The sequence below is a fragment of the Narcine bancroftii genome, chromosome 3 (assembly GCF_036971445.1).
Source record: "Narcine bancroftii isolate sNarBan1 chromosome 3, sNarBan1.hap1, whole genome shotgun sequence".
NCBI lineage: Eukaryota > Metazoa > Chordata > Chondrichthyes > Torpediniformes > Narcinidae > Narcine > Narcine bancroftii.
In genome coordinates, this window is record NC_091471.1 from 185,275,125 (window position 1) to 185,288,857 (window position 13,733).

The 13,733-nt window shown below is 41.7% G+C and overlaps 1 protein-coding gene across 5 annotated transcripts in view; it reads right to left on the reverse strand.

The window, feature by feature from the left end:
* The window catches only part of cds1 (CDP-diacylglycerol synthase (phosphatidate cytidylyltransferase) 1), a 160,964-nt gene that overhangs the window by 46,031 nt on the left and 101,200 nt on the right, over positions 1-13,733 (reverse strand). For all 5 annotated transcript variants that reach the window (XR_011353995.1, XM_069926065.1, XM_069926068.1 and 2 more), the window contains exon 12: positions 13,026-13,129. Coding sequence is in view for 4 of the 5 variants with exons in the window: in XM_069926065.1 (XP_069782166.1) it covers positions 13,026-13,129 (104 nt within the window). In the remaining variant the exon portion in view is untranslated. The remainder of the gene's footprint in view (positions 1-13,025; positions 13,130-13,733) is intronic.

The window sequence follows — 13,733 nt, forward strand, 5'->3', positions numbered from 1 at the left end:
AATCACACCAAAAAAAAAATCAGCATCTAAAAGAAGGTCCTCTCACCCCACCACACTCTACTCTGACAAGACAGACGCACAGCAATGAACATAGAACTAGGAAACTTAGCTTCAAAGTTTGGGGAGTAGATATAGGATAGACATGAAGTAGAACTGCTTTTCTAAGAGTGTAGTAAATCTGTGGAATTCTCTGCCCAAGGAAGCAGAGGAGGGAGCCACAATAAATATATTTAAGGTACAGTTAGACTTTTTACATAGTAGGGGAATTAAGCTTCATTGATGCCCCAGGCCTTGGAGTTTTCTGATCAGTTTTGAGGGGATGATGTTAAATGCCAAGCTGAAATCTATAAAGAACATTCTGATATATGTGCCTTTGCTACCTAGGTGTTCCAGGGCAATGTGTAGAGTTGGTGAGATGGCATCTCCTGTAGACCTGTGGCTGCAGTAGGCAAAATGGAATGGATACATGTTGCTGCTCAGACAAGAACTGATATGCTTAAACACTAGCCTCTCAAAACACTTCATCACTCTGGATATGAATGTCAAAGGTCATTTAGGTAGGTAACCACATTCTTCTTGGACACGTATACAAATGAGGCCTATTTGAAACAGGTGGGCTCCATGAACTGTTGGAGTGAGATATTGATGATATCCGTGAATACATTGGCAAGTTGATCAGCACAGGTTTTCAAACTTAGCCTGGTATCCCATCCAGACCAGATGCTTTCCTTGGATTCACTCTGAAGGCAGTCTGCACATTATCCTTAGATAATGACAGTAGAAAATTATCAGGGAACATAGGGGTTGGCAGTGATTCTTCCTCATTCTGGTGGTCAAAATGGGTGTAGAAAGCATCAAGTTTATATGAGAGTGAAGCTTTGCTGTCTCCTACTGCACCAGATTTGGTTTTGTAGCAGGTTATGTCATTTACACCCAGCAAAGCAGTCAGGCATCCTTCGTTGTTTCCAATCTCATTAGAATTTCCACTTTGCCTGGTAGATGGCTTTTTCTAAGTCACACCTCATCTATGTGTAGTGATCTGATCTCTGGATTTAAAAGCCTATTAAAGGGTATGCAACGGGTACACACAGAACGCTCTCGCCCTTCTCTCCCCCTCCCCAAAATAGCAGAAAGTGAACTCTACATGATACACCACCCATTCGCCATATCAGGGATCTCCACTTCATCATCCACTGAAGAAAATATCATAGAAGAAGGAAGTCATCCTCAATTCTGAGGAACTCTCTATGAAAAAATAAGTTTTATGAATATGCTTAATAAAGGGTTAATGGATTAGGTAAGGATACAACAGCTACTTGCAAGTTGGTAGGAACATAATTGCTTCTTAACATCTGTGCCAAAATGAGATAGTAACTTATCCACAAGACTGTCAATACGTCTTGCAATAGGAATACTCTGACCTTCCCAGATAATTCTAGACATTACAAGGTAACATGTAATGGTAAACAAAATTGCAGGTGTACAAGGCTTATGTGAAACTTATGAGGATCTCATGCAGACCTCTGCCCATATTGTGCATATATGAACGACAAGCACTCCAATGCCTTGAGTGTTAGGGATTCAGTGAAAAGAACGAGTCACTGAAGTATTTTTTGGATCCCCTCACTCGTGCTAGGGTTACAAAGGGTTAATAAAGAAGCTGTTGTATGCTTACATGGTTTTTCTGTGTTTTATGCTGTTTGCTTTCTTACAGCACGGGCTGACTTTAAAATCGTGTAGTTCACAGGATCTCACGGAGACAAAATTCACTTTGGACTGAGTAAGAGGCTATCAGTGTTTGAGATACCAGAGGGAGGATAAGGATCCATTGTATCTGCTTCCCACCCCTCTCATCGGAGGTTGATTTGATTCCCTACTGAGATCCAGAAAAAAAACAGGATAGATAAGAAGACAAAGCATACAGGTCTGTGGAATAGATGGTATAAAGTTTAAGGTTATCTGAATAAACGAATACAGAATTGCCTGATGTTAAATTTTAATTTGACTGGTTGGCCAGAGAGACCTGGATAAAAGATTAATTTGTAAGTCAGGCAGGAGATTATGGATAAGATTGATGGGGCACCCCAGTCCATCAGATGTGTTATTTGTATCTGAAACATGGTAAAGAATTTTGACAGCTGTTGGCAGCATTAACAAATTGGCTGGGTAATGAGGAGAAACATGGTCTGTACGGGATATAGAAAATGCTATAAAGAAATAAACTGGAGGAAAAATGCAAGTCATAGAGGGATAGTGTTATATACAAAGGAGGGTGCACCCAAAGACCGGGAGGTCCTGCAGGCTGAATGTGAACAGGATGTCAATCAGGAGAAAAGCAGGGAGAGAATGAGACGTTAGATGGGTAACAAACAGAAGGTAATAAAAGAAGACCCCGGGGTCCCAATCTCAGGAATTGTGGCCCCATCCTTGAAGAATGATGAGAATGAGGAATCAAAAGATTCTTTAAAGGCAAGACCACTCCCATATGTACCCCAGCAGCCACAACCCTCTGCCACAGCCACCAGCCCATGTCTCGCTAGTTACGAAGTAGAAGGAGGGGGAGTAGCTAAACAAGGTTTCAGGCTCAGTTTGATGGAGAACTGCTGCTCATTTTGGAAAAAGAAACTTGAAGTTTACCTCCCACTTTTCTGGTTCCTTAGGCACTTTTGTTTGTGTAACAATAACTGTGTAGGGAGTGGGGAAGAAGGGGTTAAAAAAAACTGAAGGATCATCAGCAGTAATTTGAAACCTGGCCTCACTCATAATTGAATGAATCTCTTTTTTTAAAACGAACATGATTCAATGTGTTTGAAACATTAATGCTTTGTAGAATTAAATTGGCAGGCACATAATCACAGGATGACTATCAATTCAATGTAAAAGCCATTTCATTCAGTGACTTCACAGCTATTGGACATTAAAGTGAAAGTTAAGTAATGTTATCAATAGTCCACCATGCTCCCAACAAAAGTAAAAATCCAATGGAATCAACTCAAAACATGTAATGGGGCTCAACCCCAGGATTTACTTTCCCAGTGCCATGCAATTTTGATTCCTGGAGAAAGTGCAAAATGGAGGGGGCAATGAAAATACCACAAGATCCCACACTATTTTATGAAGAACTCAGCCCAGCCAGTCGATCAGATAAATATGCTCACAGCGCTAGCTAATAGTTTAAACCGACCTATGTAAGCCCCTCCCCAAAGGAACTGCACAGGAATTTTGGGACCACTTTATTGTAACATACCAGACCTGTGCTGGCAAAACCTTAATTTAATGCAAACCTGATGCAATGCTCATCGGAAAAAACTGCATCATTGTTTAAGACTAATTTAAACTGGTCATTTAATACCAAAGAACAACCTAGAAGAGAGGTGACGGGCTTCTGGCTGAGTAATAAGGAGGGAGCTGAGGCACCACTGAAAGTCAGAGTGAAATATGAATTTCTCTGAAGAACACGGAGAGATGACAATAAAAGAGACAATTGGCTGTATTTCCAACCTACACAGGTTCCTATTCAGTGCTCTTACTCGCATCAGGTACAAGACCAATTCTAGACACCCTGCCCAGGCATCCAGAATAAACTTAATGATCTCATGGACTACCACCTCATCGACATCTGTTTTAAGGGTGGTGGAGAAAGACTTTGGCGCTGGGGCGTAGGCCGTCAGGCATCTTTTACTACTAATAATCCCTTCCGCCAATGATCTGATAAGGGCCCGAAGGTTCTCACCACCCTGCCCCCTCACAACACAAAGGAGGAGTGAGGAATCTATCGTTACAATGAGGGTGCAGGGCGTATTAGCCGCTTTCAGGTGGCCAGAACACCCGGCTGTCAAGCCGCCTATTCTACCACAATGTGCCTGTCTGGTGGCCACCTGAAAGTGGAGAACCCAGCCAGGAGGAGCAACTTACCTAACTCTCCTCCTGTAGGTATATTCTCCACCTCGGAAAATCCCCCGTTGCACCTAAAAGCAGCACCCAAAGCAGCTAGCAGCTTTCAGGTGCCTGGCAGTCCCTGCTGCCTGACAGTTCCCCGACGCGGGACGTCAGGGGTGGGGCAGACGTCAGGGCTGGGGCGGCCGGCAAGGGACGTCAGGGGTTGGGTGGCCACTCCAGCCCCATAGTCCCACGCTGGGGGGCTGTCAGGCAGAGAGGAGGGGGCTGTCAGGCAGCGGGGAGGGGGGTTGTCAGGCAGCGGGGAGGGGGGTTGTCAAGCAGCGGGGAGGGGGGCTGTCAGGCAGCGGGGGGGGGGGGCTGTCAGGCAGCGGGGAGGGGGCTGTCAGGCAGCGGGGAGGGGGCTGTCAGGCAGCGGGGAGGGGGGCTGTCAGGCAGCGGGGAGGGGGGCTGTCAGGCAGCGGGGAGGGGGGGCTGTCAGGCAGCGGGGAGGGGGGGCTGTCAGGCAGCGGGGAGGGGGGCTGTCAGGCAGCGGGTTGGCAAGCTGTCAGACGGCTGCCCCTGCCCCGACTCAGGAGCCGGCGTTTGCTCCGTGGCACCTCTCCCCACTGCGGACGTTTCAGGTGGCAGAACACTGCCTTCAGCGCTGCCACCTGAACATCCCTTCGCAGACACACGCAGTTGCTCTGGAGCCTCATTCTCCAGGCGATTCCACCTGAAAGCGGCTATTGATAGATGCCATAAGAAGTCCATGGCACCTTGCAACACCATCATCCACAAAATACAGGAGAAGAGAGAAAATATGGTCAGTATCACCTTATAAGGTAGGACAAACCAACTCAATTCCCTTCCATATCACCTTACATCAATCAGTGCAAGTTTACATCCAGCATTCAGTGGCAGCTCTCCCGAAGTCTAATCAAACCGGCCTGACTCAAGCACGTTTGAGCCACTATGAACTTTCTCTCTTAGTGAATTCATATCTGAGCTTCCACAACTGCATTACTGTTAACCCGGCAACCTTTTTAACACTGCCTCCAGATGAACTTGGAAAACCAGATTATGATTGTTTGTAGCATCATCAAATCTTTTGGCTTCTGGCACGACAAAATTTAAGACAGCCCCATTAATGGAGCTACGACTTGGTTTGTTGATGGGTCAGCCTTTGTTGACGATAAAGATCAACACCATTCAGGTTATGCCATTGTCCAAAATATTGATTAGGTAATAAAGGACACCTGCCTTCAGCCATCTAGTCTGTCCCAGCAATCGGAATAATTTACCCTTATTAAAGTCTGCATAATAGGGAAGGGAATGTCATTTAATATTTATGCCCATACGAGGACCCTGTATCCCTTGGGAATACCTTATGCAGATGTCACTGCAAAAGCTGCTGATATAAACGGTCCCTTCTCCATTTATTCAGAAAGCGATGAACCGCTTGTAAATAGAACTGTCTTGCCTGATATTGGGGGGTGGCGGGAAGAGGAATGTAGTATAACTTCAGGGGAATTTAAGTTTTGGAAACAGTAGGGATGCGCCAGAGATCCAGAAATTGATTTATGAATCAACCCTGCTGGACCATTTATGTACCTAATGCATTTTTTTTACCTGTACTGCTTAATTATCTATATGCAATAACATGTTTGGCTAAGGAGGGAATGGTGGGAGTGGCACACTAATTTCAGAAAATAGGCACAAAGAAAGGTACAGGAATGTATTATCCATCAGCAAAATAATCCTGGCAATGTAATTGTATCCTCCAGGAAGTTCATGAATGTCTACCATTTGAGTGTATGTAGACTGATTTTATAGAATTGCTTAGAGTATGTAGCTAGTATTGTTTTGTTATTATTGATCTACCTCATGTCTTGGGGAAAAGCTGAGGCAAATTAAAACTATATTTTTTTGTTATAGCATTCAGTTTACCATTATACTGCAAAGTTGTTTGACTTGGAGTACCTTCATTTAATTTTAAATTCATTTTTTGCACCTTTGCTTTATTTTTGCTTTATTTTTAAAATCTCAACCCGCTTCAGAGAGGGTTCAGTTCCTCTTTCATTTTTCTACAAAAGGGATAAGTAACAAGTTGGTTAAATTCTTGAAACTGTACATTCACAGGTTCTGAACACTGAAAGAAAGGAAATCCAACTGGAAACAACATTACCTGGTGTCCAATCTGGTGATTATATTCTGATAAAAAATTGGGAGCAGAAAAAGTTGGCAACACGGTGGAAGGGGGCCCCTTCCAAGTGTTACTCACTACACCCATGGCAGTAAAGGTTGAAGGACAACCTCGGAGAAATACATGACATTGATTGGGAAAAGATTGGCCCTGGAGAAAGTCAGCCTGACATATCAGATGACAAGCCAGAGCCCTGATCAAAGTGGTGGATAATTGGTGTACTTGAGGGGTTTTTTTTGAATGGGGCTTTGTTTTGGGCACCCTTGTAATGATTAATTTGATGAAGAAGAAAGAGAATTTGAATCAGATAGTTAAACAGAAATGGCAATGTCAATAATTATCCTGAATGTATTTTAAAACTATGAGTTTATCTCACTGTTAGACCTGTACCCATATACCAACCTATAGTAGTCAATGTGTTCCTATGGTAGCGATACCCTTTGACAATACAGAACATGTAGCTTGGGAATGCTGCTCCAACTGGACTCTGAGGCTTTAAACTAGATTCGCAGGGGGATGAGAACCAAGGTGAGGAAGCAGAGAAAGAGGTGGTTGGTGCTTAAGCAGGGCCAGCTGATAGGGAGTTTGTGTGGAAAGACAGGCAGACAGGGCAAAATTGCAACCATGGGGAGCAATTTGGTCGTCAAATGTAATAAAAAGAGGGTTAATGGTTTGATGACTTTATAGTACAGCTACAAATTGGCAGATATTATATTGTGGCCATCACAAAGTAGTGGGGAAAGGATGGACATCATTGTAGCTGAATGTTCAGGGACACACAGTATACAAAGTGGATAGGCAGGAAAAAAGAGGAGACAGCATAGCTGTTGGTAAGGAACATGAAATCACTGGAAAGAAGTGACAAAATCAGAAGATATAGATCATTAAGGGTTAAGAAATGACAAGGGCAAAAATGTTGTTAGCTGTGATATATAGACCTCATGCAGTAGCCAGAATGTGGACAACAAACTACAACAACAGATATAGAGAAGGCTTTAGAGCGTAATGTAGTCATGGGGGATTTTGCCATGCAAGTAGAAATGGAAAACCAGGTTGGGACTGGATTTCAAGAGAGAGAATTTGTAGAAAGTCTACAAGATGGCTTTTTAGAGCAGCTTGTTGATGAGCCCACAAGGGGGAATCAGCTGCACTGGATTGGTGATTAGAGAGCTTAGAGTAAAGGAACTATTTGGGGGCAGTGATCACAATACGAGTTCGATTTGAGGTTGAACAAGGAGAAACTATGCCAGTATTTCAGTAGAGTAAGGAAATTACAATGGCATGAGAGAGGAATTGGCCAAAGTAGATTGGATGGAAGCACTAGTAGGGAAAATGGCAGAGCACCGATGGATGGAGTTTCTGCAAGAAATGGGGAAGATGCAGGATAATATCAAAAAGGAAACAAAACGCTTCTGCAAGTAGAAGGATAAAAGGTGAGAATCGATTTAGAATTACTAGAAAACAACGCTGGAGAAATAAAAACAGGGAGATTCTTTTGTTTGATTGATTCATATCTTAAAGCTAACTTGCTACAAGTGATTATCATGATATAGTATAGTTTAATTTTGGTATTATTGGCTTTTTTCTTTATTAGTAGGGTATATAAAGGGAAAATAAATGATATTCTAACAATTATATTGGTTATCATGAAATAATAAAAGGAGGGAATGTGAAAAAATAAGTTTCACGAATATGCTTAATAAAGGGTTAATGGATTAGGTAAGGATACAATAGCTACTTGCAAGTTGGTGGGAACATAATTGCTTCTCAACATCTGTGCCAAAGTGTAATCGTGTAGCAGCGCTATGGTGGCACTACAACTCCCAGAAGGGATCGAACCGGCTATGTGATGTCAGTGCGTGATGGTGTCAGCATGTGTCAAGTGTGTGATTCTGGCTTTTGAAAGGTTACGCAGGTGATGAAGAGTAAATCCGTTTGATTCACTCTTTAAACGCGTTGTGTGGTTATTTCAATGTGTCCACTGCGATTCCAGTGGCCACAATTGGTGACCCCCAACAAGTCCAAAAACGTATTTTTGGACAAACACGTTTTAATTGCTTCATTGCTGTGAAGCTACGACCTGTCTGGACAGCTGAGCCTGAACTGTGGTTCCAACAGGCTGAAGCACAATTTAGTCTTTGCAAAGTTGAATTTGACAAGAGGGTCGGCGACTTCCTACTGGATCCACCACATACCAGCAAGTATGACGCTTTAAAAGAACTTTTATTATTTGTATCTGGTATGTCCCATAGGGAAAGGGCATCCAAACTACTACATTTCGATGGGTTGGGAGGCTGCACCCCTTCAGAACTAATGGATGAAATCCTATTCCTGGCAGCTGGTGAAAGTCCCAATATGTTATTCAAGTAGCTCTTTTAAGAGCGAATGCCAGATGATATTAGGCTCTTGATATCCAAGTATTCATTTGAAGACCCAAGGACTACAGCAGTGGAGGCAGATATTCTATGGCTGGCTAAAAAACAGCAAGGAAAGATAAGAATGCACAATCATCCCCTCTGATATTAACCCTGTGTCACACTCTAGTGCTCTTAGCACATCACTCCCTACAAGCAGGCACACCCCAAGACAAGTAAGCAGCCCGTGGACACCTTGCCTCGGTGTTGTTATCACAGGCATTAGGGAGTAAATACCCGCAAGTGCCTTCCACCCTGCTTCCTTGCGGGAAATGCCGAAAATTTCTGGTAGGCACAGGTTCAGAAGTTAGTGCATTTCCCCCCATCAGTTTTGACACACACCATTCTACCCTGACCTGCAACTACGAGCAGTTAACAGTTCAAACATTCCGACCTTTGGCACCAGGAAGATTAAGGTCAAGTTCAAGAATAATCTCCACACTTGGCCATTTATTATAGCAGCAATATCCTGATCTTTGCTTCACTCCTCATTGATTTAAAAGGGTGTCAGCTAATAGATGGAACTACCTTTCAGACTATTCCTCTGGCAGACACCTATATCCCTGCTCTGCACCTCCAAGCTGTTGGAAGATTTCCCTGAGATTAACAATTTTCTGCCTCCACTGCAAAGCACGGTGATACTCATCGCATTTGTACTCTCCTGTCCATGCTAAAGCTCGTCGCTTGCCTCCAGAGAAGCTTTGTTTAGCTTTGGAACACCTTTGTATACTTTTTATTCATCTTCAAAATTTTGGACTGACCATCAATCCAGATAAATTCATTTTTGGACAAGAAACGACTGATTTCTTGGGGCGTAAGATTACTCAGGAAGGCGCGACTCCGCTGCCATCCAAAGTTGAGGTTATCACCAAATACTCAAGACCTGATATGGTTAAAAGCCTGCAGCAATTCTTGGGAATGTTACATTTTTACCATTGATTTCTTCTGGGAGCAGCTCATATCATGAAGCCTCTTTTCGATTTACTGTCTGTAAACACCAGAACTATCCATTGGACTGAAGAGGGAAACAATGCCTTCTTGAAGATGAAAGATTTGCTGACTCAGGCCACTATGTTCAGCTATCCAGTTTTAAATGTAGCCACCGCCCTTTCTACAGACGCTTCCAGTATGGCCAGAGGAGGTGCACTTCATCAATATGTCAATGGAAACCATTAGCATTCTTTAGCCGCCATCTTTGTGAAGCAGAGAAGAAATACAGTGCTTTTGATAAGGAGCTTTTGGTCATTCACTTATCTATTCAACACTTCCATTATTTTTTGGAGGGCAAAGATTTTACTGTGTACGCTGACCACAAGCCCTTAACATTTGCATTTTCCAAGGAGGCAGAGCCCTGGTCATAATAACAACAATGGCAATTATCATTCATTTCAGAATTTTCCACAAAAATAGTACACATTTCTGGAAAAGACAATGTAGTACCTTTCCCACTCTGCCCCCATCAATGTTTTGTCTGTAGATCAGGGTATTGACTACACAGCTTTGGCTGCAGCCCAAGAACATGACCATGAGACGAATGCAATCATGAACCTGCAATTGAAAGATGTCCAGTTTGGAGTTAATGGAAAACTACTCTTCTGTGATATATCAACAGGACACCCACACCCAGTAGTTCCGGTGCCAAGGAAACGACAAGTATTCAACTCTGTGCACGGTCTCTCACATCCATCGATTAGATCGACCATTCATATGGTTTCCAACAGGTTTGTGGTGCACGGACTTAAAAAAGACATTATACAAATGGCGACGTCTTGCATTGCCTGCCAAAAAGCAAAGTTTCCGTGGCGTTCTAAGGCACCATTGCAGTCTTTCCCGGCAGTTACTCGGCGTTTCGCTCATGACTATGTGGACATTGTTGGTTTGCTTCCTGTTTCAAGAAGATACCGTTATCTTTTTACAGTAATAGACAGGTGTCTATGGTCGATGCTACTACAGACATTTGTGCTCAGGCATTCCTGGGTGTCTCGTTTTGGTTTACCGGCACATTATTTCGGATAGAAAATCACAATTTACTTCATCGCTGTGGACTGCCTTGTCTCATTTCATTGGTACAACAATTCATCATACAAATGCCTATCGTCTCCAGGCAATGGAATGGTGGAAAGATTTAATCTGCATCTCAAGTCACCCTTGATGGCTCGGTTAGAGGGCCCAATTGATGAGCTGCCCTGGGTATTAATGGGATGTAGAACAACTCCAGAGGAGAACCTCCAAGCTTCATCTGCTGAGCTCGTGTACGATGCACTGTTGTTGGTCCCAGAGAAGTTTGTCCCCTACCATTCCAACTCCAGCGATGATCCTAAGGAACTGTTGAGCAGGCTAAGAGAGACCGTAGGAAAATTGACCCCTATACCAACTTCTATAATCAAGACCCTTTTTATTATTTTTTTGTTCAGTTTCATGTAAGGAAACACTATATTCCTCCATTCTGAAAATGAGCACTTTCAAACAGTCGTGTACATTTACATTAAGGTCCTTTCATGATCTTAAAATGTTCCAAAACCCATGACATAATACATACTATTGCAATGTAGACAACATGGAAGCCAGTTTGCACTCAGCAAAGATCTATGGAGTTAATAAGATATACGAAAATTATGTTGGTGTCAAAAAAGTTCTGTCATTGTTCATCAACCTTTAATGCCCAACAAATCCCAAGTCACAGTTCAGCATTTCAATTAAAAAAAGACTTGTAACTATAACCTGCACTTTCAGTTTAAACTTTGGTTGTCATCCAGATTTGCTTTAATCTAATGCAGTAATAGCTGCAAATGGAACTAATCATGGTGGAATCAGTAGTAGGCAAACTCACCTTTTGATGGAACATGGGGTAGACTAATAATGGAACTCTAACAGTAATTTCCAGGGAACACCAAACTAATAACAGTCAATGTAAGATCTTCTCCTTGTACTGTGCTTGCATCAGTTTTGTCAAGGCCCATTATAAGTTTCCACATGGTAGGCTGGCCCCAAAGGTTAGATTGTACAGGATACACAACAAACTAGCTTATTGAATACAAAATTAGTTCAATGGGAAGAGAAAAAGGGTGGTGGAAGAGAGTTGTTTTTCCAGACTGGAGGCTTGTGTGTAGTGAGCGGTGTGCCATAGAGAAGAACACTGGGTCCACTGCTGTTCTTTATTTATATTTACAGTGTGATTGTGAATGTAGATGACATGGTTAATAAGTTTGGAAATTACAGGAAAATTGGCTGTATCGTGAACAATGAAAAAGGTTACATGATTACAGATGGATATTGATCAACTGAGTCAATGGACAAGGGATAGTAGGTGGAGTTTATTTTGAATAAGTGTGAGTTGTTACATTTTGATGTCAAACCAGAATAGGGCTTATATAGTAAATGGTCAGGCCTAGGGATATTTCAGCTCAGAGAAACTGAGGGCACAGGTACATGGTTTCCTTTAAGTGGTGACACAAGTAGAGAAGATGGTGAAGGAAGAAGGACCATGTTTGGTATGCTACGTACACTTCTGGTTGCTTTGCAACAGGAAAGATGTCATTAAACTGGAAAAAGTGCAACAAAGATTCATGTTTATGTTACTGAGATGGGAGGGCTTCAGTTATAAAGAAACGCTATATATGCCAGGACATTTTCCCCTGGAGCACAGGAAGCCAAGGTGTGATCTTTTATAAGTTTATAAAAATCGTGAGGGGAATAGTTGATTAATAATCAGTCAATTCCCCACAGAAGGAGAGTCTCAAATTAGAGGTAATAGATAACAATAAAGATGAATTTATTGTCATATGCATTGTGCAATGCCCACATGTACTGTAATTCTTGCTGCAGACAACAGGCACTTAATTTTTAAAAACATAATAATACACATTAATTTGAAAACAGATAATAAATACAAAAGCCAGGTAGTTAATCAATTATAAAACCAGGCATGTAAGGTTGACAAATTGCAGTTGAGACAATTTTTTTTTACATCAATGAAACAAAGAGAAAACCATTAGATGAACTAGTCTTCTGTCTCCAACTCATGGTCGGGCAATGGGATGTTGTTTAAAATGTGGTCATCGTCATATACAATGGCTGCCATTATATCTATCTTAAAACGATGTTACTGAAGCTGGGTGAGATTTTTCCACTTACCACAATACCGTACTTGTACAATACAGTACAATACTGTATCTGTCATATCAGCCCTCTAGAATCCAAGTGGCTTTTCAACCACAACACTTTCCTTCAAACAATGAAAATACACTGGGTGCTAGAAGTATTACTGGCCCAAAACGAAGCTGACAAAAATTTAGACCGACTCATTACATATGATAAATATTCTCAGCAGCATGATCTAGAATATAGTCTTACAGTTTTTTCCCTGCTGGAATCTCTCCCCTTTAAATAGCGCTCCTGGTCTCCTCAGCCAAAACCACAAAGCTAGGCTAAATTTAAGTTGAGTACCAAAGTCATTTTTGTTCAAAAATACAACCAACACCTTTTGCAATTGTAGTCAACTCAACATGACAGTGAAAATAAAGATTTACCTGATAAAACTAGTGATATAAACATGGACAAAGGTAGCCATGAGGTATTGACAGTCAAAGCGGTCCATAATCCCACCATGTCCTGGAATCGTGTCAGCAAAATCCTGATGGATGTGCAAGAGTTGTACTCATCACCAAGAGAAAGGTAACATTTCATTTTAATATCTTTTCGTATTTGTCAGAAGTCCTAGCAAATGACTGAATAGAGAAGAGATTCCATACCAACTTTTAAAAACACTTTTCTATTATCTTCCCCTCACCCACCAATTTGATTCCTCTTCTATATTTATCAGCTTTCTCTATGGCAAGAAGGAACTGCAAAGCTACTTTGAATATTGTTCAGAAATTAAACTGTGTTCATTCACTTGAGTGACACTCTAATTCTACCACAGCAGTACTTTTTAATACATGTTAAGATATTACCATCATTGAAAACTGCAAGCCTAAATTACAAAACTATTTAAAATAATATTTCAAAGCCCCATGGAAATAAAGGCATCCAGCCAACAGATTAAACTAGGAAAGGTTTCACTGCTGACTTCAACACAGGGCTTTATGAAGAACTAATGAAATGAGATAGTATCTCTGAGACAATAACACTTTGCAGATTCTCTAAATATGTACAGACATAACTATTATAATCTTCAAAACAATCACTTGTATGTCTTCTAAACATATATAATAGAGTAGTTGATATTTCACTTGCAT